Source organism: Tachysurus vachellii, chromosome 5 (genome assembly GCF_030014155.1).
Source record: "Tachysurus vachellii isolate PV-2020 chromosome 5, HZAU_Pvac_v1, whole genome shotgun sequence".
Lineage (NCBI taxonomy): Eukaryota > Metazoa > Chordata > Actinopteri > Siluriformes > Bagridae > Tachysurus > Tachysurus vachellii.
In genome coordinates, this window is record NC_083464.1 from 16,797,222 (window position 1) to 16,818,091 (window position 20,870).

The 20,870-nt window shown below is 40.1% G+C and overlaps 1 protein-coding gene across 3 annotated transcripts in view; it reads left to right on the forward strand.

Moving 5' to 3' along the window:
- The window catches only part of ascc3 (activating signal cointegrator 1 complex subunit 3), a 147,728-nt gene that overhangs the window by 55,300 nt on the left and 71,558 nt on the right, over window positions 1–20,870 (forward strand). For all 3 annotated transcript variants that reach the window (XM_060870035.1, XM_060870037.1, XM_060870036.1), the window contains exons 9-11: window positions 644–847; window positions 2,467–2,607; window positions 13,090–13,254. In XM_060870035.1, the coding sequence (XP_060726018.1) occupies window positions 644–847; window positions 2,467–2,607; window positions 13,090–13,254 (510 nt within the window). The remainder of the gene's footprint in view (window positions 1–643; window positions 848–2,466; window positions 2,608–13,089; window positions 13,255–20,870) is intronic.

The window sequence follows — 20,870 nt, forward strand, 5'->3', positions numbered from 1 at the left end:
AAAGTCTGCCATCTGGGAAGAATTTTACAACAGATTTATAAAGCGTGTTGACTTAAGGGTGGAAGGTTTTTGGCAGTTTGATGTGGTGATTGGCTGTGCTGCTTTGGCTCTACATGTCATGTTGAAATGTGAGGTGATGCTGGACTTCATTTGTCACATTAGTAGAATTGAACGCAGACTGATTTTTAACAGTGCCTCCTGCAATATGCTACTGTTTAAAGAGATTTTCGCACTGAAGGCAACAATTGACTCTCATATTCTCTTTGGCTAAGTGACTGTGGGCAGCCAAAGAAAAAAGCGAAATGTTTTGAGATCCTGATATATATATATATTTTTTTGGTTAACAAACAGTAGCTAGAGTGAGACTAGTGATTACTCAAATAAAAAAAATCTTATAAATAAAAAGCTTCCTGTTTAAACATCTCATCTGTGAAATAGACACTCTAGACATTTTCTGACCAAATAAATATCAAATCTAAAAATTTAAACACAGTCAAGCCGTGTTTACATAAATATAGCTGTATGATTAAATCACATTATTTCACAATTTGATGCTTGTTCTTTTTCTTCTCTGCTTTACTTGTTTTATATGTTTTATTTACACATCCTTCAGTCTGTCTTTCTCTCTTCCTTCCTGTTTTAGATCGGACAGCTGGTGTTTAAAGGTATGAAACGGCTAAACAGGATCCAGTCCATTGTTTTTGAGACGGCGTACAACACCAACGAGAACATGCTGGTGTGCGCACCAACCGGAGCAGGCAAGACCAACATCGCCATGCTCACGGTTCTGCACGAGATCCGCCAGCACCTGCAGCCAGGAGGAGTCATCCGCAAAGACCAGTTTAAGGTATTATACCGTCCCTGTGTTCCTGCGTACAGCTCAAACATCATTCCCTTCTCTCCAAAGGAGAATTGTGTTGAATAAATAGCACATCATAGCTCCCATCTGCCTTTTCTCCTACTTTACAGCATCATGGGAAATCCTGATTAGCTCAATCATGTTGAGACACAATAAGACAAGGTGAATCAGTTCAGTACACCACTTCTCTCTCAGCCGCTCTCGCTTTCATCATGTAATAACAAAAGGAAAAATATAGACAATGTAACAGATATTTCTACAAATGTCCTTCTCAAAAATATCTTTTGGTCTAGTTTTATATGCTGAGGATATGTGCATCCTGTCTGAATTGGTTTAGCCCCATCAACCAGTTATAGATTGGTTTATATGCTGTGGGGAAATTATTTTGGGCTTTTTATCTTGTATAGAGACAATCCAGGAATCTTTTCTGTTTGCTGCCAAAATTAAAACCAAGCCATGTTGTGGCTGGATTTAAACCACGATACAATGCTGATGAGTTTTAAAACGACTCGATGCAATACATTCTTGTGTTCTTTGTACATGTAGACTGCAGACACACTATATAGTCAAATGTATGTGGACACCTGATCATCTCAAATTTAAAGGTACACAATTGTGACTGATGTATTTGATGTATTTCTATTCTGTAGAATTATGTCTTTGTGTTGCTGCATATTTCACCTCACTGGCACTCACTGGGTGATTATTTCAGCATTACAATGATTCTGTGTACAATGAAAGGTCCATAAAGACATGGTTTGCCCAAGGTGGAGTAGGGAAATCGAGTGGTCTGTGTCTCAGTGGGATGAACTGGAACAACAGCCGCACACCATGTTTCCTCACCCCACATCAGAGCCTGATCTCAGTGCTGCTCTTGTGGCTGAGTGATCACTAATCCCACATTCCAAAATATAGTGGGAAATTAAAGGGGGACCAAGTCCATATTATGGACCGTGGATTTTAATGGAGTTTATTTCAACAAGCACATGTGGGTGTGATAGTCAGTAGTGCACAGACTGTTGGATGCATGTTGTGGTCATGTGAACCACTAATGTGCAGTGGTGGCTCAAGTGGTTAAGGCTTTGGGTTGTTGGAGGATCAGGGTTCAAGCCCCAGCACTGCAAGCTGACACTGTTGGGCCCTTAAACAAGGCCCTTAAACCTCAATACTCCAGGGGCGCTGTATCAATTTTATTGTGCTGTAATGTATATGTGACAAAATAAAGGCTTCAGTATAATGATAAGCATTATTACAATTATACTTAAGTATTATAACAAGTAGTTATGATAAACATTAATCTTTGCCGTGTTTCCATGGTGATTTACACTTATGTAAAGAAAAAACTTCCTTTTAATTTTTACATCTGGGAAGATTGTCCCTAGTTGTGAACTTAAACCTGGTGTAATGTTATGACGCACACTTTTCCATGTTGATGATGAGCAGGGTGAGGACCATCTTCATACATCACCATTAAACTTTCCCTGCCTTGTTGCTCTACTTCATATTGTACTAAATGTTTTGTGCTGGTTGCCAAGAAACAAATGATACCATGATGTTCATTCATTTATCATTCTGTCTTTCTTTCTCCCTCTTGTCTCTATCTATAGATAGTATATGTAGCTCCGATGAAGGCTTTAGCTGCTGAGATGACTAATTACTTCAGTAAGCGCTTGGAGCCACTGGGCATCGCTGTCAAAGAGCTGACAGGCGACATGCAGCTGACCAAAGGGGAAATTCTCCGCACTCAGGTAACACACAGGAAGCTACTGTACAGAGAAGAAAGGAAATATTTTTATATTCTACTTCACTGATAATGTTTTAAAATCACTAATGTTTAGATTTCTAACATCAAGCTTTATTGCCTCATCATATGAGATATTCCAGGCAAAGTATTAGATTCCCCCATGCTAGAAGTGTTTAGTCTTTATGCTTATTGAAGTCCAGCGACACCGCTAACATTCACTTTTTTAAATGCTACAATAGCAGCATGAGGATATAGAAGCTAAAACTCTAAAGCTAAATGGTATAAATCATAATGGAACATACTGTCGTAGGAAAAGAATCAATATCAGAGCGGTGTGATTTGAAATGGAGGGCAATTACCACAGCACAGTTGATTATTTAAGCAATATCGCATGAGCAAAAATGCTGTTATACTGTATATCGGCACGCTTTTGATTCATCGCAGGTAGGAGCGGTACAGATATTCAGTATGCACACTTACTTATGCGATATTGCTTTTATACATCTCTATAAACAAGAAATTAATATCATGAAAGTGACATTTCAGATTCAATATGGCCAAATAGTCTGTTTACTTTTGCTCCGCCAGAGGAAACAGGTCCCGAAGAGGCCACAATCCCTTTATAGCATGTTGGCTAGCTCGCTAATTAGCTCACATTGATTTGTACCTCCCATGCTTCCAGTAAAATTGGCATCTTTTTTTTTTTTTTTTCTTCATCTTTACCTGACGAGCTTTCATTTTGTAAGCCAAAAGTTCGATTCTTGAAAATAATGGTTGCCATATGTTATGATGATGTGCTAACTCTACTGTAGTAATATTTTCATGCTAGGAAGTGAAATTGAAACTGAACACATTTGATATTATTAAAGAATGGTTTTAATCCAGCCATAAAACAACTACTGTATACTATAAACAGTCATTTATTTACCATTTTCTTCTTAAAATATACAGTTAGGGAGATTCTCTGTGCTAAAGAATTTTTTGTGCCATATTTACATAGCACTCACACCTGAGACCCTTTAGATTCTAAATAAACATGTCCTTACAGACGGCCTCAGCATATCAAGACTTATCCATTTTCTTTGGTAAATGTTATTTCTTTTAATACATTTATTATTAGTCTTAGATTATGTGATGTGTCAAATTAAGGCTATATTCACTGCATGGTTATAATGAAGTGGACACCACTTACCATCACGTTCATCTCATCACGTCCATTTGCTCCAAATGTTTCCTGTAAAGTCGAAAGCACCAAATTGTCTAGAATATATTTGTATTCTGTAGCTTTAAGAATTTCCCTTCATTGGATCGAAGAGTCCCAGACATGTTCCAGCATGACAATGCTCTAAATAAACTTCATGAGGTCAGGGTTGGTGGTTGGTGTGTGTGTTGGTGGTTGGTGTGGTGTGTGGAGTGGCCCACAAAGAGCCCTAACCTCAGCCCCTCTGAACACCTTTGGGATAAATTAGAACTGACTGCACCCCAGACCTTCTCACCTAACATCAGTAGCTGACTTCACTAATCTTGTGAATGGACACAAATCAATGGACACATGCCATGTGACACAATCTAGTGAAAATCTTCCTCAGAAGAGTTTCTCATGAGCAAACTGTTAGAAAGGACGTTTACATTATTTTCTGTCCAGTGTGACACAAATGAGGAAAAGTCTGGTTCCTCTCAAGGTTTCTTCCTTGATCTCAGGAAGTTTTTCCTTGCCACCTTCACCTCAGTCTTGCTCATTAGGGACAGATATTAGAGATCATTTTTATTCTGTTTCTATAATTCTGTAAAGCTGCTTTGAGACAATGTGAATTGTTAAAAGTGCTATACAAATAAATTGAATTGAATTGAAAGACTGGAGGTAACATCATAACAAAAGGGGACTAAACCCGTGATGGTCTAAAATATATTCCCAAATAACAAGTTCATGGTCCAACAATCATGGACTTAAAGCTGCCGTTTGCAGACGTTGTTGCAATAAATCTGCCAGTTCTTCAAACCAAGCAGCAAACCTGATTTTTCCAGCCTGATTTTAGAAGACTGTGAAACAGATGCCTGACTGCCACCTGCTGATGTTTTCTACAGGGGAGACATGGAAAGAGTTCTGCATCATCAGTAGAGGCTTTTATACTTGACTGTCTCCTTTTCTTATTAGATTTTTTGAAGTGATTACTGATTATTTTCTTAATGGATATTGGAAACTTTTTTTTTTTTTTTTTTTTTAAGAAATTGGTTTCCAGTCTGTTGAGATCATTTAGAGAATTATTGACCCCAGAATAAACAATCAATTCCCAGAACTATTTTGGCTAAATGAGAGTCGGAGAAAGATGATTGTATGGGTGTGTGTGCGGGGGATATTGTGTACATGTGTGTGTCATCAGGCTGAGTTTTCAGTGCTGAGTAGCTGAGATTATGGATGTTTTCATCAGCGTGAAGCTCCACAGAGAAGAGAAGACAGAAGACTGGTAAAGAGATCAGTTTGGCTTCAGACGCTCTCATGATCAAGAGGGCTCTTTAAACCAGCTCCCAGAAAATCACGTTCTTTACAGACATGCTGGGCCTCAACCAAATATTGCCTCTCCATCTTTCTCTGCTCTGTCTAAGCTACAGAATACAAAGACGTTCTAGACAGAGTGTGCGTGCGTGTGCGTTCGTGCGTGCATGCGTGCGTGTGCGCGCTTGCGTGTGCGGTTAAAGAAGAAGGCACAAAGTAACTGCAGACTACAAGTAAAGGATGTAAAGGTTTTCAGAGAAACAGGGCTTTTCAGAAAAGCGTCCTTCATCACCCCATCAGCTATGCAAGTGAAGTACTTCTGAAGGATAAAGGATGTTAAAACTCTTCTTATATAAACTTTCAGTTACAAATTCATGCTGCTGACATGTAATTCTCACCCTGCTGTCTGCATACTGCAGCAGAAACCATACATTTGAAAAAGCATGCAAAGTTTTTTTGGTCCCCAAATGTATGTGTCCAGCTACTGTAGCGTCAGCTTCCTGTTCTTGTCTGAGAGAAGCGACATCCGAGCCGACCTTCTGCTGTCGTTCAGTGTGTGGCATGTTCTGTGTCCCATGGTCATAAAGAGGCATTAGTGACTGTGAGAGATACAGACATATAGATCTAGCTTTCTTCTAGGTGGGGATCTTGCCCTGTCTTACATCAGATACATCTTCATAATATCTTGCTTTTTGCATTTCTAATAGTTTTAGGTCTTGTCTTGGTGATCTCAGCTCTCACACTTGACTGGAGTATACTGCTGAATGTGCTTGCCGTTACCTACCTCCTTACTAGTTAGCTTTAATCCAGCTTAGGAAACTGCAGGTGGGCTTTCAGTATGAAACAAAGACACACATCTCTCTTACAAACCTGCAATGCTCCATGGTATTAATCTGTACATTTCATAATCTGGGATCTTTTAATCTTTTATTTATCTATTATTTTTTAAAGAAGGCTGTATAAAAGACAGAACAAAGGCCTGAAACACCTATTGTAATGTAAGGTATTGCATGCAGAGATATCATATCCTGGGTTGTATGGACTGTTAAGATGCATTTTTACATCTTTTCTTGCATTTTTTATTTTTACATCTTGTATGAAATAATCTTTCAGACGGCATTGTAATTACACTGGAATTGTCAGATTATTTTAAACTCAAATGCAATCAATTTAAATTCAATATCAGAGTTACACCAGACAACATTCAGACAAATAACAATTAGACTATTAAATTAACGTAGTCAGGAGATCGCAGGTGTATCAGATATAGTGGAGCTTTGTATATTTCTGAAAAAAAATCTTGTTGTAACAACAAATGTGTCCTATATAATGTATCGCACTTTAGTGTCATTTAACATAATGTAGAATGTATTTGTTTTTAAATACAGGACATTGCAGGGGATACTGCATATGTTTAAACACATAAGATAATAAAATGTCAGCACTTGATTTCATAAAGTTTATCTCTTTTTTGGGAAATTGGACTAAAGAGCCATTATGTTTGTGTGCATGTGCTTTCTTCTTTTTCTCCTTCTTCTTTTTCTTTTTCTCCTAATTTTTCTTCTTCTTTCCCCCCCTCCTTCTTTTCCTCCTCCTCCTCCTCCTCCTCCTCCTCCTTCTTCTTCTTCGTCTTTGTCTTCTTCTTCTCCTTCTTCTTTTTCTTCTTCTTTTCATTCTTCTTCTTTTCCTCCTCCTTCTTCTTTTCCTCATCCTTCTTCTTCTCCTCATTCTCCGTCTTTTCCTCCTTCTTCTCATTCATTCATTCGTTCATACACAGTGTCCTGTATATATATATAATAACACACACACACATGCACACACACACACACACACACACATATATTCCATCGTAGCAACTTTTTCAAGCAAGCAGATGAAAACTGATGAGCCTCTCAGGCTTTTGATTGCTCGCTCGCTCGCTCAGGCATTCTCACACACTGAACTGATATATCACGGGTGGCAGTGAAGAGTCTGAAACGAGCCCTTATCTTTGTTCGCGAGCTGCATAGCTGAGTGGTGACAGGCCCAGTGAAAGGCCATGTAAAGGATGAGGGTGGCTCCTCTGCAGCGAGCAGCCGGGAGAATACAGAGCAATTGGCAGCTGTGCTCTGTGTGTGCTGTACCCTGGAGAGTGCTCACAGGAGCCCTGTGGAAGCAGAGCAGGAAAGAGACAGGCATGAGCTGCTCACTTACACACACACACACACACACACCTCTCTGTGATGTGATTCTGCAAAGCCCCCACACAGCGTGACATTATTTAAAACAGCGTTTGGTAAAAATCCCAAGGGGGCGCTAGAGGCGAAAATGCATAAGAGAAGGCCTGTGTTTGTGGAGCACAGAGCACTAAATCTTTAGTCACAGATTTAGTGAAAATTCACTTTCCACTGAATTCTACCGCTTTCTCTAAGCCGTTAAGATAAAAGACGTTAACGCTACTCTAAATGACCCATTATTTAATAAGCAGGATAAAAAGTCTAGAGTCACTTCTCACATGAGTGTTTTAAACACTGTCAGCAGACTGCCAACCTTCATGTCTGTATTCTAACATCACAGCTCAACGGAACAAATTGGCCCCCTAATAAAAACTCTGATCAGCCAGTTGACCTAGGAATCTGATATGACTGACAGTTGTACAGATGTTTTAGACTCCTATATTAACCCACACTTTTTGGAAGACGTGTCTTTTGGCTGCTGCTCGCACGGATGCAGCACACTTCCTGTCAGTCAGAGAAATGGAGCTAGCTTGTTGGATTTCATGACCGTGAAATACAAATACTGTGAAATTGTGTGTTTGACTTGGCTAAAGTTAGACACCTTTATACTTAATCCTTATAGTGATCAGGGAAGCCACTTTTGGCTGAAATGATTTAACAAACACACAAAAAAGACTGAAGACATGAGTGTCAAAATGCAAGCAGAAACACTTTACACATGATATTAATTAGTATTAGACAGCGGTGGGGGGAAAAAAGCTACTTGTTCTCGCTCTCCTGCAGCAGTCAGCGCTCAGACTTGCGCAAACAGTTTGAGGATCATTTCATGCCTTCTGCGAGAGATTTGATATCTTATTTGTGAAAATGTTTACGTTTAAGCTGCCCTGCTTTCTCCCCTTAGAGAGTAGAGCTACTCATTTATCTTCGTTGGGGTTGTCAGGCCTGCATCAGTGTGTGTGTTTGTGTGTGTGTGTGTGTGTGTGTGTGTGTGTGTGTGTGTGTGTGTGTGTGTGTGTGTGTGTGTCTGTGTCTGTGTCTGTGTGTCTGCTCATTTTTTTTTGTTGAGTGTGTGTGTGTGCACACGTGTGTATGTGTGTGCATGCGTATGTATGTGCGCATGCGTGTGTGTGTGGGTGTGTGTGCACTTTAGGTTGCCTGTTAGAATAACTTAAGAATATTTCTTATTGCACTTAAAGAGTACAGTATGTTGTAGTTGTGTGTGTTCCGTCCCAAATTGTGTATTTATATTGTGCCTTGTGTTGTTATTTAACTGTTCATTTGGATGTTAATCTGTTTTATTTTAATGGATAGCTGAAAAAGGCACTTGTACTAAATATGATGGCATATTTTTAATGCTGCTTTTTTGTGTAGAGAAAGAAGATGTGCTTTAGTTGTGGACTAACAGAATGCACATGCTTTGCTTAGTTAATCAGAAGGGCATCAGAGACATCAGGAATGAGTCATGCCTTATTGAGCTGATGAAGGTGATCATTGGATATTGATCTGTGGAGATCATCATCCAGCTTCACTGAGGACAAGTAGCAGGTTACAGCCTAACAGCACCATCCACTCCGTCCTTTCTTTCACTTCTGCTGTTTTTTTTTTTGTTTTTTTTAATATATATCTGTCCTTGTCTCTGTTTCCCCATCTCCATCTCTCGCTCTCAATCTCACCCCCACCTCTCTCTCTCTCTCTCTCTCTCACTCACACACACACACATACACACACTCTCTCATTCTCTCTCACTCTTTCTCTCTCTTTCTCTCTCACACACACTCTCTCTCTCTCATTCTCTCTCTCTCTCCCTGTCTCACACACACACACACTCTCTCTCTCTCTCTCTCTCTCTCTCTCTCTCTCTCTCTCTCTCTCTCTCTCTCTCTTTCACCCTTAGAGCTTGTCATTCTCCAGCACTTGGATTTCAGCCTTTTTTCTCATTTTCTTGTTACCATAGAAACTGTTCTACTGTAAAATGCCTCATACAGTGGACACGTGGCGATACAAATGTCTTGCTTATTTGATGACTGAGTTTGTGCTGTCAGTGAGATTAGATTGAAATATAATCAAGTCTTAAAAGAAGCAAGGGCAGAGGGAAAGGGGTTTCCTTCAAAACAGTGGAATTACAACATGTGGAAGTGGTCTATTAGTATATTCACTGTGTATATATTCACTGTGTATATATTCACTGTGTATATTGTGTATATTATATTATTATACATTTTTTTTTTAAGATCCTGACTGAATTCTCATCAATGTATCATCAACAACGTACAGAGCAATAGTGTGATGGATGATGGAAAGGGAGACAGCAGAAATCGATGTCAGTCTCGAGCGTTCATCTTGAATCCTTTAAAACGAGATTAGATCCGAGATGGAAAAGGTTACGTCCCATGTCAGTGCAGTGTCAGAGCATCAAAATGCAGAGGATGCTCTCTTGGTGTCTTTTACTACAGGAGGAAATCTTCTGTACTCCATAACTGTTAGATGAAAGAAAAACAAAAGGCGATATATTGTTTGCTTCCATTATTCTGTGAGTGAAGCAAGGATATGAGTCAGTGGAGGCTGACCTTGCCCTGCCTGCCTTTTCTTCTTCTTCTTTTTTTCTCCACTTGCTGTATTCATACACTGTTTGTAATGAGACTCAGAGTTAGGGCATGAACAGTAACCTACTGTCTCCTTTTCTCACTGTTTGCTCTTGAGCCCTCCTCCCTCCCCCACCTGCTCTGTGGAGCTAGTAAACAATGCTTCTCTGTGTAGAAGGAGGACACATGCAGCATGCAGAGCTGTGCTCTTTGCTGCAGCCCTTTCCAGCAGAGGAAATTGGACATGGTTTTCACATCAAATTTGATGTGATGGGGAAACAGTGAAAATCCTCTGCCTCACACCTGCCACCTGTGTGTGTGTGTGTGTGTGTGTATGGATTGTGCGTACGTGTGATTGTGTGTGCTTGTGCGAGCGTATGTGCATGCACGTACCTGTGTCTGCGCGCGTACGTGTCTGCATGCGAACGTGTGTATGTGAGTGTACGTGTGTGAGTGCACGCGTACGTGTGTATGTGAGTGTACGTGTGTGAGTGCACGCGTATGTGTGTGTGCGCGTGTACGTGCGTGTGTGCTTGTGCGAGCACGTGTGCATACATGTCTGCGCGCATACATGTCTGCATGCTAACGTGTGTGTGTGTGTACGTGCGTGAGCGTATTTGTGCAAGCGTATTTGTGCACGCGTAGGTGTGTGCGTACGCGTACGTGTGAGTGCGTGCGCGTACGTGTGTGCGCGTGCCTGCGTGAGAGTTGTGTGCGCATGCGTGTGTGTCTATATATATATTTGACCTGCAGGCTCAGGAAGCAACACATTCGTGTACAGGTTCAGCTCAGAGTGCAACTCTCTCCAGGACTGAAGCTGCTCTCTGGATCGAGCGTGGTTTGAACAGCTGCCAGACTGACTTTTGAAAGCCTTGGGCCACATTCGCTTCACTGAAGTTGAGACAGAGGTGAAACACTTCTGAGCTGAACTGCACTTGACTCTTTTGTTCTGTTTTTTTTTTTTCCTTTGTTTTTTTTAAATGCATTGATTCGTTCTTTCTCCCCCATTTCATGTGAACTCATGGGAGTCGTTTGATTCTTTAATGCTTTATCTGAGAGCAAAATACAACAAACCATAAGCTGACTGAATCTTTTGTATAGTAAGGAGCTGTCTGTCAGGCTGCAGGAATGAGGATGATGAAGTGTGTGTGTGTGTGTGTGTGTGTGTGTGTGTGTGTGTGTGTGTGTGTGTGGAGGAAAGGAAATGTCCTCTAAGGGCTGGAGTAAAAGTCATGGAAATGATGGCTTGTGGCAGTGAAGAGAATGAATGGCTGCCATTTGTGATGTGGAAGATTCTTTGTACATCTGATAGCTTGATTAGTACCATGAGTGCTAAGCTGAGTGAAAGGGTTGAAGCGTGGCTTGCTCGGAACCACAAAGGACTTTTGGTGATGAAGCAAGCATTAACATGCAGCTCTTGTTCGAGATCGCCTTGTGAATGCCATGGATACCACCAAACACAAACAAGATTACAAGATAGCGATGTGTAATTCAGGTTTCAGACGTTGCTTTGCTTGCCTCTCTTTGCTTCCCTCTTCTGCGATCCATCTCTCTCTGATGTTGTAGCCTTTTTTCCCCTGCAAAGACAGTTAATCTGTCATTTGAATGGGTTTTTCCTTTTTGCTTATGCATTGTCTTTACGAAGCATCAGTGCATTGCTACCAGCAAAACAACTCCCTGTTTTTCTCTCTCTATATCTTTCTCTGCCCACTCTAAATGGCTGATTATGGTTGCCATGGAAACAGTGGGCAGGCTGGGCAAGCATTTGGCAGTGTCAGGTGCTTGTGTGTGTGTGTGTGTGTGTGTCTGTGTGTGTGTGTGCGTGCATTTCTTCTCCAGCCCAAGGTAAATATTTGGCATTTGCGTGATAACAGAGTGGCAGGTTTCTTGTTGTGGTGGCAGCTTCACAGAGGAAGTATTAATTAAAAGATGTTGTGTTGTTGTGTTGGGGGAGACCTGACCACACAGAGCTTTACACATACAGAGCTTTTCGCACTTGCTCGCATGCCTTCTACATGAAAACGTGAAACCACAGGCCACTCGGGGAAGCAGGTGTCACTCATCGGTTTTACTTAAGTAGATGTAGACACAAGACAAGAACATTCACCCATTCTTTAATTTCCACATATTTTCTTTTTCCTCCCCACTTTCTTTTTCCTCCCCACTTTCTTTTTCCTCCCCACTCCTCTCCCAAACTCCTACATTTCTTGCACAGACAAGTGACTTATGAGTGAACTACATCAAAAGTGTGCTGCTCGCACCCCCCCCTGTGCATCTCTCCTCAGCAGGACTACACATCCTTCCTCTCCAGGCCAGTCCCCAGAAAACATCCTTGCTGTAATGTCTGCCGATTACTTTCGGATTAAAGCAGAGCATCTACCTCATTGTTCCATGTGCGTTTTTCCTCATGCCAAAAAAACTTGCACTCCATCAGGCAAAGTGCTTCAGTGCCAGCTTACTGGATAAAAACAATGCTTAGCCTTTATGAAGTCCTATACATTCTCTTTCTTTGGCTTTGTACTGTAATTAAAGTGAGCACTTTGGCACGGCTACCTGGGTGCCAGGGCTTCCATTTAGATTAGCGGCAGTCTAATTAACGGCAGAGGCGCACTTTCTGTTCCGGCGCCAGTCTCTAATGGCCAGGCAGATTGATTTAAATGCAAACTAGAGAGGATTTAATGAACTGCTTTTAGTGAAAGTGTTTAACAGGGATTTCCACACACTCTGACACGTTGGCAAACTCGTGGGCTATAAATTAGGAATTGTTGTGCTTTTCTGCCTAAAATGTTGTTTAATTGCCTTGCAATAACTGTAGGAGATGAGTGTTAAATACTTCTGCTTTCCTGAGATGTGTGACATTAGTGTGAAACCACTGTAGATTACATTCTTGAGATAAATCTCGATTGTACTTCATTTGCTTCCTGACGTGTCTGGGAAAAGTTGCCTGGTATGATACAAGGTTTTTGTGCGTCTCAGATTCAGAAGCCATTTCCGGCAACATCACAAAATTATCTTCAGGCTTCTTTGTAGCAGTCTTCAAGGAGTTTCTCAAAAGCCCTATACAAATCTGTCATCCGGCTGATAATCATAGAATGAAACAATAGCGCGAAGGCTCTGTTGGACAGGATCCAGCATGCTCCCCAAACCTCGGTCAGTACTGTTTGATTGATTGACGTTCTGCTTATCTCTTGCAGATGTTGGTGACAACTCCAGAGAAGTGGGATGTGGTGACAAGGAAAAGTGTTGGAGATGTGGCTCTGTCCCAAATCGTTCGCTTGCTTATCTTGGATGAAGTGCACCTACTGCATGAGGATAGAGGACCCGTCTTGGAGAGTCTGGTGGCCAGGACGCTGCGACAGGTGAGCATCCAGAATGCCATCTATGTAATGCTGCACTCACACTGATAGCACTTTCATTTTGCCAAGCTTTGGCTAGCTTGAGTTGTGTAACAATGCACAAAAATCTGAATTTTATATGATGCACTGGTGTCTTGATATAGAAGGTTTTAATTCGGTTCGGTTCTAAATTAATAATGACCTTTTGTTTGATCCATCGAGACTCTTAGAAGAATATAATAAAACAAGCGTTGTGCATTAGAATATGAAAAAAAAAACGTTGCTAATTATACATATTTACATTTTCACTGATCTTTCACTGATCTTTCACTGTTGCAAGGTTGCCAGGTCTGAGCAAAACTACTGTTTAAACATCTCACAAATGCACCTGTAATTTTCCAGGTAAAAAAAAAAGAAATCCAGCCTTTGAGAAGAAGGGATGCATTTTTTTCCATTTCGGAGCGCACGATAATAGACTTAATTTTACCACCCACACCCTTATTTCAAAACAATTCCATTAAGCTTTAAAGCCTTGACCTTGGCAACACTGCTGGTATGACCTTCAAGTAGGCATGACAAGGGGTGGCGGCTTGTCTTTCTTTCTTTCTTCCTTTCTCTTTTTTTCGTGTGTTACTTTTTTGAATGTCCGTAGGCTTTCCTAATTTGAGATAAAGGGGAAGATACTTTGCAGAGGGAGAATGTGCGATTGAATAGTTTATTGCATTCTGGGGAACGTATTGATCAATATGCAGATGGACTGAATCGAACCTTGTATCGATTCATACGATGCAATATAAAACTCCCATTCATTACACCATTGATATTTATAGTTAGCTGTTTGGTTAAATATATAATAATATATAAATAAAAAGTTATATATAAAGTTTTATTTGTCCCGTGAGATTTTATTGTGATACTGATATTACGAATCAGACCATAAGTTTGAGATTCTATTATACACCATGTTTACTGAATAGATCTCGTGTGTGTGTATATGTGTGTGTGTGTGTGTGTGTGTGTGTGTGTGTTTGTGCACTCTGTGCTGCATGATTATGCTGTGTGAGTGACAGAGCTGCGCTGATGATGATTGGCAGGCCCCCTTACAGGAATCAGTCTGGCCGTTTGGGATATTAGTATGATTATGCAAATCCTGACAGGCAGAGAGATGTGAGCCTGCGTTCCTGACTATCCCATATCCGTGTTCCGTTCCGCCGAGCTGCAGTCAGGTGTCAGTCTCAAGGAGGAAATTAATAAAAGAGCTAAAGAGATATTGTGGAAGGAGACAGCCCTCTCGGCGACGGAGTTCCTCAGCAGAGCCGTGTCCTTCCTTTTTCTCTGTTCAAAGTACAAAACAGTTCTTTTGTGATTCCAGAGGGTTGTGATGAGAGAGACGGCGAGATAAACAGGTGGGGACAACGTGAATGAAAGAGACGAACGTGAACAGACAAGAGCAAAAGCTCTTGATGGAGGTTCTAAAACAGATAAACGGTGGTGTACGCAATCCGTTGAGCTTACAAGTGTGTTTTATTTTGTTGGAGATTGTGCAGTTAGCTTTTTATTGACCCTGAATTAGCAGCTCCTCCAAAGTATTGGAACATCAATACCTCCACACTGAAGACATTTGTGTTCAGATCAAGTGTTAAATATGAGAATTTCAGCTTTCATTTCCAGTTACATCTGGATGTGTTAACTAGCAAGATCGTGGAAGCTTCTGTGGGAGATCACCCAGTTTTTTGATGAGCAAATCTCCCATCAGTGTCCTCTTCAAGGGGTTAAAATGTATGCTCAGTTGGGTCTAGTGTTTGACTTTCACTTCTCTGTTGTGTTGCCAGTGTGTTTTGGATCGGCGTCTTGCTGAATGATGAAGTTCCTCGCATTTAGATTGGATGCATTTCTCTGTTAATTGGCAGACAGAATGTTTCTGTAGACGTCTGAATTCATTCTGCTGCTGCCATCATGAATCGCATCAAATAGTGATCCTGTTCCAGAAGCAGCCATGCACGTCCAAGCTATGACACCACCTCCAGCAAGCTTGACAGATGAGCAGATCCTTTCTTTATCCACATTTTGGCCATACTATCACTTTGGTAGTGGTTGATCTTGGGTCCAGGGCTCTTGTGGTTCATCTTTGCATTCCTTTGTGAATTACAACCTGCCCATTTGATTTATACTGCTGTTTGCATCTTCTGATATGGATTATGGTGGATTGTGATATATTCACCCCTTCCCTGTAATGGTTGTTGGTGATGCCCCTAATTGTTGCTTTGTTTTTGTTTTCTTCACTGCTTTTGCTATATTTCTCTCATCAGTTGCTGTGTTTATTTTCCTTTCCAGACCTGTATCATCTCTGCTTGTTAGTAGACCAGTGATTTCATTCATTTTCAGTTTATCCTTTTTAAACAACAAATACAGTCTTTATAGGTGGAATCAAGGGCCAATAGAGTAGACATTCAGAGCTATTCATTCTTTAAATAATCACCATTCAAAATTTTCCATTTATATATATATGACCCCTTCCTCACTCCGCGGGAGAGCTTTGCGGCATATTTCTCCTCAAGAAGAGTCGCAACAAATCAACACGTCTTCTGAGGTAAATGTCTTCAAAACACTGGGCTCAAAGAAAAAAAAATCTTGACCTCCCGATAGTTCTGGTGCTCGTCTGAGGGCAGGAATTTAGCGCAAGACAATCCACTGCAACGCGGACTAAACCCTGTGCATTGCAGATAAGGTACAGCGTTTTTTTTATTTCCTGAAAAATAACGGTTTTGGAGATACGAGGATTCCGCCTGACAGCGACGAGATTATATATATATATATATATATATATATATATATATATATATATATATATAATGTATGTATACATGGATACAGCTGCTGGTCATATAATTAGAATATCATCAAAAAGTTGATTTATTTCACTAATTCCATTCAAGTATATTATATTAATTTATTACACACAGACTGACATATTTCAAATGTTTATTTCTTTTAATTTTGATGATTATAACTGATAGCTAAGGAAAATCCCAAATTCAGTATCTCAGAAAATTAGAATATTACTTAAGACCAATACAAAGAAAGGATTTTTAGAAATCTGGGCAACTGAAAAGTATGAACATGAAAAGTATGATCATGTACAGCACTCAATGCTTAGTTGGGGCTCCTTTTACCTAAATTACTGCAGCAATGCGGCGTGGCATGGAGTCGATCAGTCTGTGGCACTGCTCAGGTGTTATGAGAGCCCAGGTTGCTCTGATAGTGGTCTTCAGCTATTCTGCATTGTTGGGTCTGGCATATCTCATCTTCCTCTTCACAATACCACATAGATCTGTGTGAAATGAATGAATATAATATACAAGCTTCACTTTTTGAATGGAATTAGCGAAATAAATCAATTTTTTGATGATATTCTAATTATATGACCAGCACCTGTGTGTATGTGTATATATGAAACAAATAAACAAAAGAACTGGCCTTGTCGTTCCATTACTTTTGGAGGGCAAAGTATAGCAGTGATATTAGTCTTTAAAATTGTACAGAAGCAGCTAGTGACCAGATTTTGATGACATCCAAATGAATTCTATCAAAAAATACATAAATTAAAATAAAGCCATCATGTGTAACTTACACTATATGGGCAAAGGTTTCATCACATCCATTTGTGGGCCCAAACTGTTGCCACAAAGTAGGAGGTACACAGTTGTCTAGATTGTCTTTGGTTGCTGTGGAATTTAGATTTCCCTTCATTGGAATTAAGGGACCAAACATGCTCCAGTATATCAGTGCCACAGTGCACAAATTGATGTCCAGAAAACTTTGATATGAACTGGAATGTTGAGTGCCTGACCTTACTAATGTTCTAGTGGCTGTTCTACAGCCATGTTTCAAAATCTAGTGGAATACCTTCCCAGAAGAATGGAGGTTATTATATACGCAAAGGAGGACTAAATCTGGACTGGGATGTTCAGTAAGCATGCATGGGTTTGATGGTCAGGTGTCCACAAACCTTTGGCCATATAATGTATGCTTTAAGATAACATGTATTGAATTTTAGAGAAACAGAGTAATAGGTCTGCGATGGGTTGGCACTCCGTCCAGGGTGTATCCTGCCTTGATGCCCGATGACGCCTGAGATAGGCACAGGCTCCCCGTGACCCGAGGTAGTTCGGATAAGCGGTAGAAGATGAATGAATGAATGAATGAATGAGTAATAGGTAGTTGCAAGTTAAAAACATTCAGTTATCCAGTAAACTATTGAGCAAATTTAGACCTAATATTTTAAGACTTGAATTTAGCCAAGCAAACGAATGGAAAAGAAAGACTTGTTTTTCTTCTTTTTTTCTTTTCCCCTAAGTCTTTGTGTGAGGAAACACGGTCACTATGGTGACAATGATGTACAGGTATTATCCACTCCATAATCCCCCTTTCCCTCTTCAAATCTTTGCAGAACGTCTAGGTGGGTTTAGAAAGTTCATAAAAGCTTTTACTTGCTAGATTGATGAAATATAGTTTTTTTTTTTTTTTTTTGAAAAGTTGTCAACATATGAAGTTGTCAACATATGTTCTAGGCCGCAAAATCAATTTTGGTTGAAACCCAACCTATTGTCATGTTTGGCTATTTTCCAGAATTTCACCTGTTACTCCAGGCCATCAGCATACATCTTGTTATGTTACAAGCATGGAGACATTGTAGAAATTGGCCTTCCCATGTTTTACACTGTGTGTGAGCTCAGAATCAACTCCAAACCCCAGATACCCTTTTTTAAACCTTTTGAATTATTAAGATCATGCTTACCAAGCAAGACTTTGCCTGCAGAAGTAGAAAAATGAGTGGCTTTATCAATAAAAGATGGATGAGAGGGGAAACTGCACTAAGTGATAAGCAGCTTTTTTTTTTTTTCCCCTTTAAGGGCAGAAAAACAAACCTGATCGTAAAATGTGTGTAGTATCTTAAAATCTAGAAGATTCTTTGTGCTGGAATTCATTTAGATCAGTGTGGCACCTCAATCTTCTGCGGATCTGTTTTAGAGGCAGTGAAGCATGGCACTTATTTTGGCTCTCCTAGCTGAAGCTGCTGGATTCTGTCATTCATCGTGCCCACTCCTCCAGGACGGGATACACACTCCGAAACGGTCACAGGTTTACCATATTTGCCACTTTCTGAGACCCACTTACCTTCTTGTTCCACTAGTAAGCCGTGTAGAAAGTGCTTGTTGTTTTTCAACTACTGGTCTAATGCTCTGTTCTAGTTTTTTCCAACTGCAAAACTCAGCTTTGTCTGTGTGGGCAGTAGTTGGTCGGAGTAGTTTACATTTCATAACTCAGGCAAACAATGTCAAACTTTTCAGACTTTTCTCTCTCTATTTTTTTTCCAGCACTTTACCAATGTTCCCCAGTCATTCTGTGACACAGAAATAGATACTCAGCGTATACCTAGAGAAAATGTTCCAGTTCGAATCATATCTTTTTTTTCTTGACTTGATTATACCGAAGTAATGTGTTCTTCTTGAGATGTTACATTCATAGTCTGTAGTCTTGACATGCTGCTTGTGTGCTGGTTATCACAAAATGTCTGAATAGAAAACCTTCAGCTAGCCCACACAACACACTGTACTGTACATTTGTGAACAGTCAGCCATATGGCCCTGTGAACAAAAGCCTCAATAAAGCTAGACAAAATGCAACCCCCGAAATGAAATTACAAGTATAGGTCTTTTTGACGTTTTTTTTTCCTTTATTTGTTTTATTTTTGTTTTTTAGTTTTTGGTGATTTACATATAATGGGGAATGTGGTAGCCTAGGTCATGAGTTCAAATCCCAGGTCCACCAAGCTGCCTCTGCTGGTCCCTGAGCAAGGCTTTTAACCCATAATTGCTCACTTGTTTAAAATCATATAAAATGTAAGATGCTCTGGATAACGGCGTCTGCCAAATCCTGGAAATGTAAATGTACCTTGTAATGAAGTTTTGTTTTTGAAGTTTCCCATCTATCAGGTTTTGCCATGATAGCCAATCTGGCATTGTCAGTTGACTAATTCACATAATTGCACCATTGTTAAAAACCAATAAAGACAAGTCAAACATGACAACATGCAATATAAATGTTTTACAAAGATTATAAAAATGAATTATTTTGCCAATCATTTGGGGTGATTTGGGCTTGGCTCGTGCATAAGTCCAACCACAGCTGCTACGGTCCGTAATTATTTAATGCAAAGTTCATCTAGATGGTTGGTTTTCCAGAGAAAACGGTCTATGCATGTTAATAAGTGGTAGTTTTAGCTTATAAAGTTAATTTCTGCATCAGTGACTCAGATTACTTATACTGCTGCTTAATGTTCTTAACTGCATTTGTATAATTATAATCATTCTCTGCTGCGTCTCCTCTGACTGCATGCAGCGCAGTACTTCATGATGCACTACACTGTGGTCAGTGTGCTTTCCAGTGCTACAACTCTGTGCAGTTAGAATGTCTTTTTCTCACTAACTGCTACTTGCCAGTCGTATAGCTAAATCTATTACAGTCACATTGCTGTTTACAACTGAAGAGAAAGTCATATACCGCAGATAGTGACATTTTGCTCTCTAATCTCTCTAATTAGTGATTTTACGAATAGTCCTTGAATACGTACTGCCCGTTTGTAATCATAAGATTTGTGAGAAAGGCCAGGGAAAAAAAACAATCTCGGCAAGTTTGAAGGACCAAAGTTACAAAGTCCTGTTTTAAAGTGAACTCGCACACCTTATCATCAGTGTCTGTGTTTGGCAGAAGTTGATCGTGCCAGATCGGCACGAATAATTAATATGTAAATTAGTGGTAATCAGGCAATTAGTGTTAATCGTTCAATAAGCATATTTTATTTTATACCCTGCCCTTTTTTCAAATCCTCAGCATGGGGCAAGATTTCCTCTGAGGATCATTACCGCTTCCTTTCAGACATAAAAATGCTTTCAGTAAAGCTGTTTATGAAGACGTGCCACATTTTTTTTTATTTTTTTTATTTAATAGAGGACAATCTGTAAAAGTGTCCTTCATTGTGTGCCAGGGTAAAGTATATTAAATAGATCGTGAATGATGGTTTGCGTTCTGCTAATGTTCTAAATATTAAAAACATTTTTTTTGTTATTTTAATCTTTATTTTTAAGTACGTTTGAGTGCTAGCGAATTGGCTGGAATAGACTTGAAAACATGACATGTCTGCTGTCTGCTCTTGCTCAGTGCAGCTGTCTTAATAAAGATTTCTGCTGTCAGTCCGTCACTGAAGAAAAAAGCGCTACACCTCAGATCCGTTCGGAAACACACCCGATGCTTGAAAGCGGATCAAGACTGAAGGTATTTGCGTTTGAGGTGATGAAGGTGGACGCTGCTCTCGACAGATAGGTAGATGATCAGCAGTGATAAGACGAATCTAGTGGAAATGGTCTGTGTTGTATTGTTACAGTGGCCTGTTTTATAGTGATATTTCTCATTCGTAGTGCCAGATCTGAGAGCTTTGCCTTGTACCTGCAGGCAGTGACTCGGTGTGAGATTTCTAGATTACCAAGACAGCTAGTGCATCATATTAAAAGTCTAACCAATCTCCTTTGTCAAGTACACAACAGGAGGGACAGAGCGCTCTCTGTCATATGCACACCACA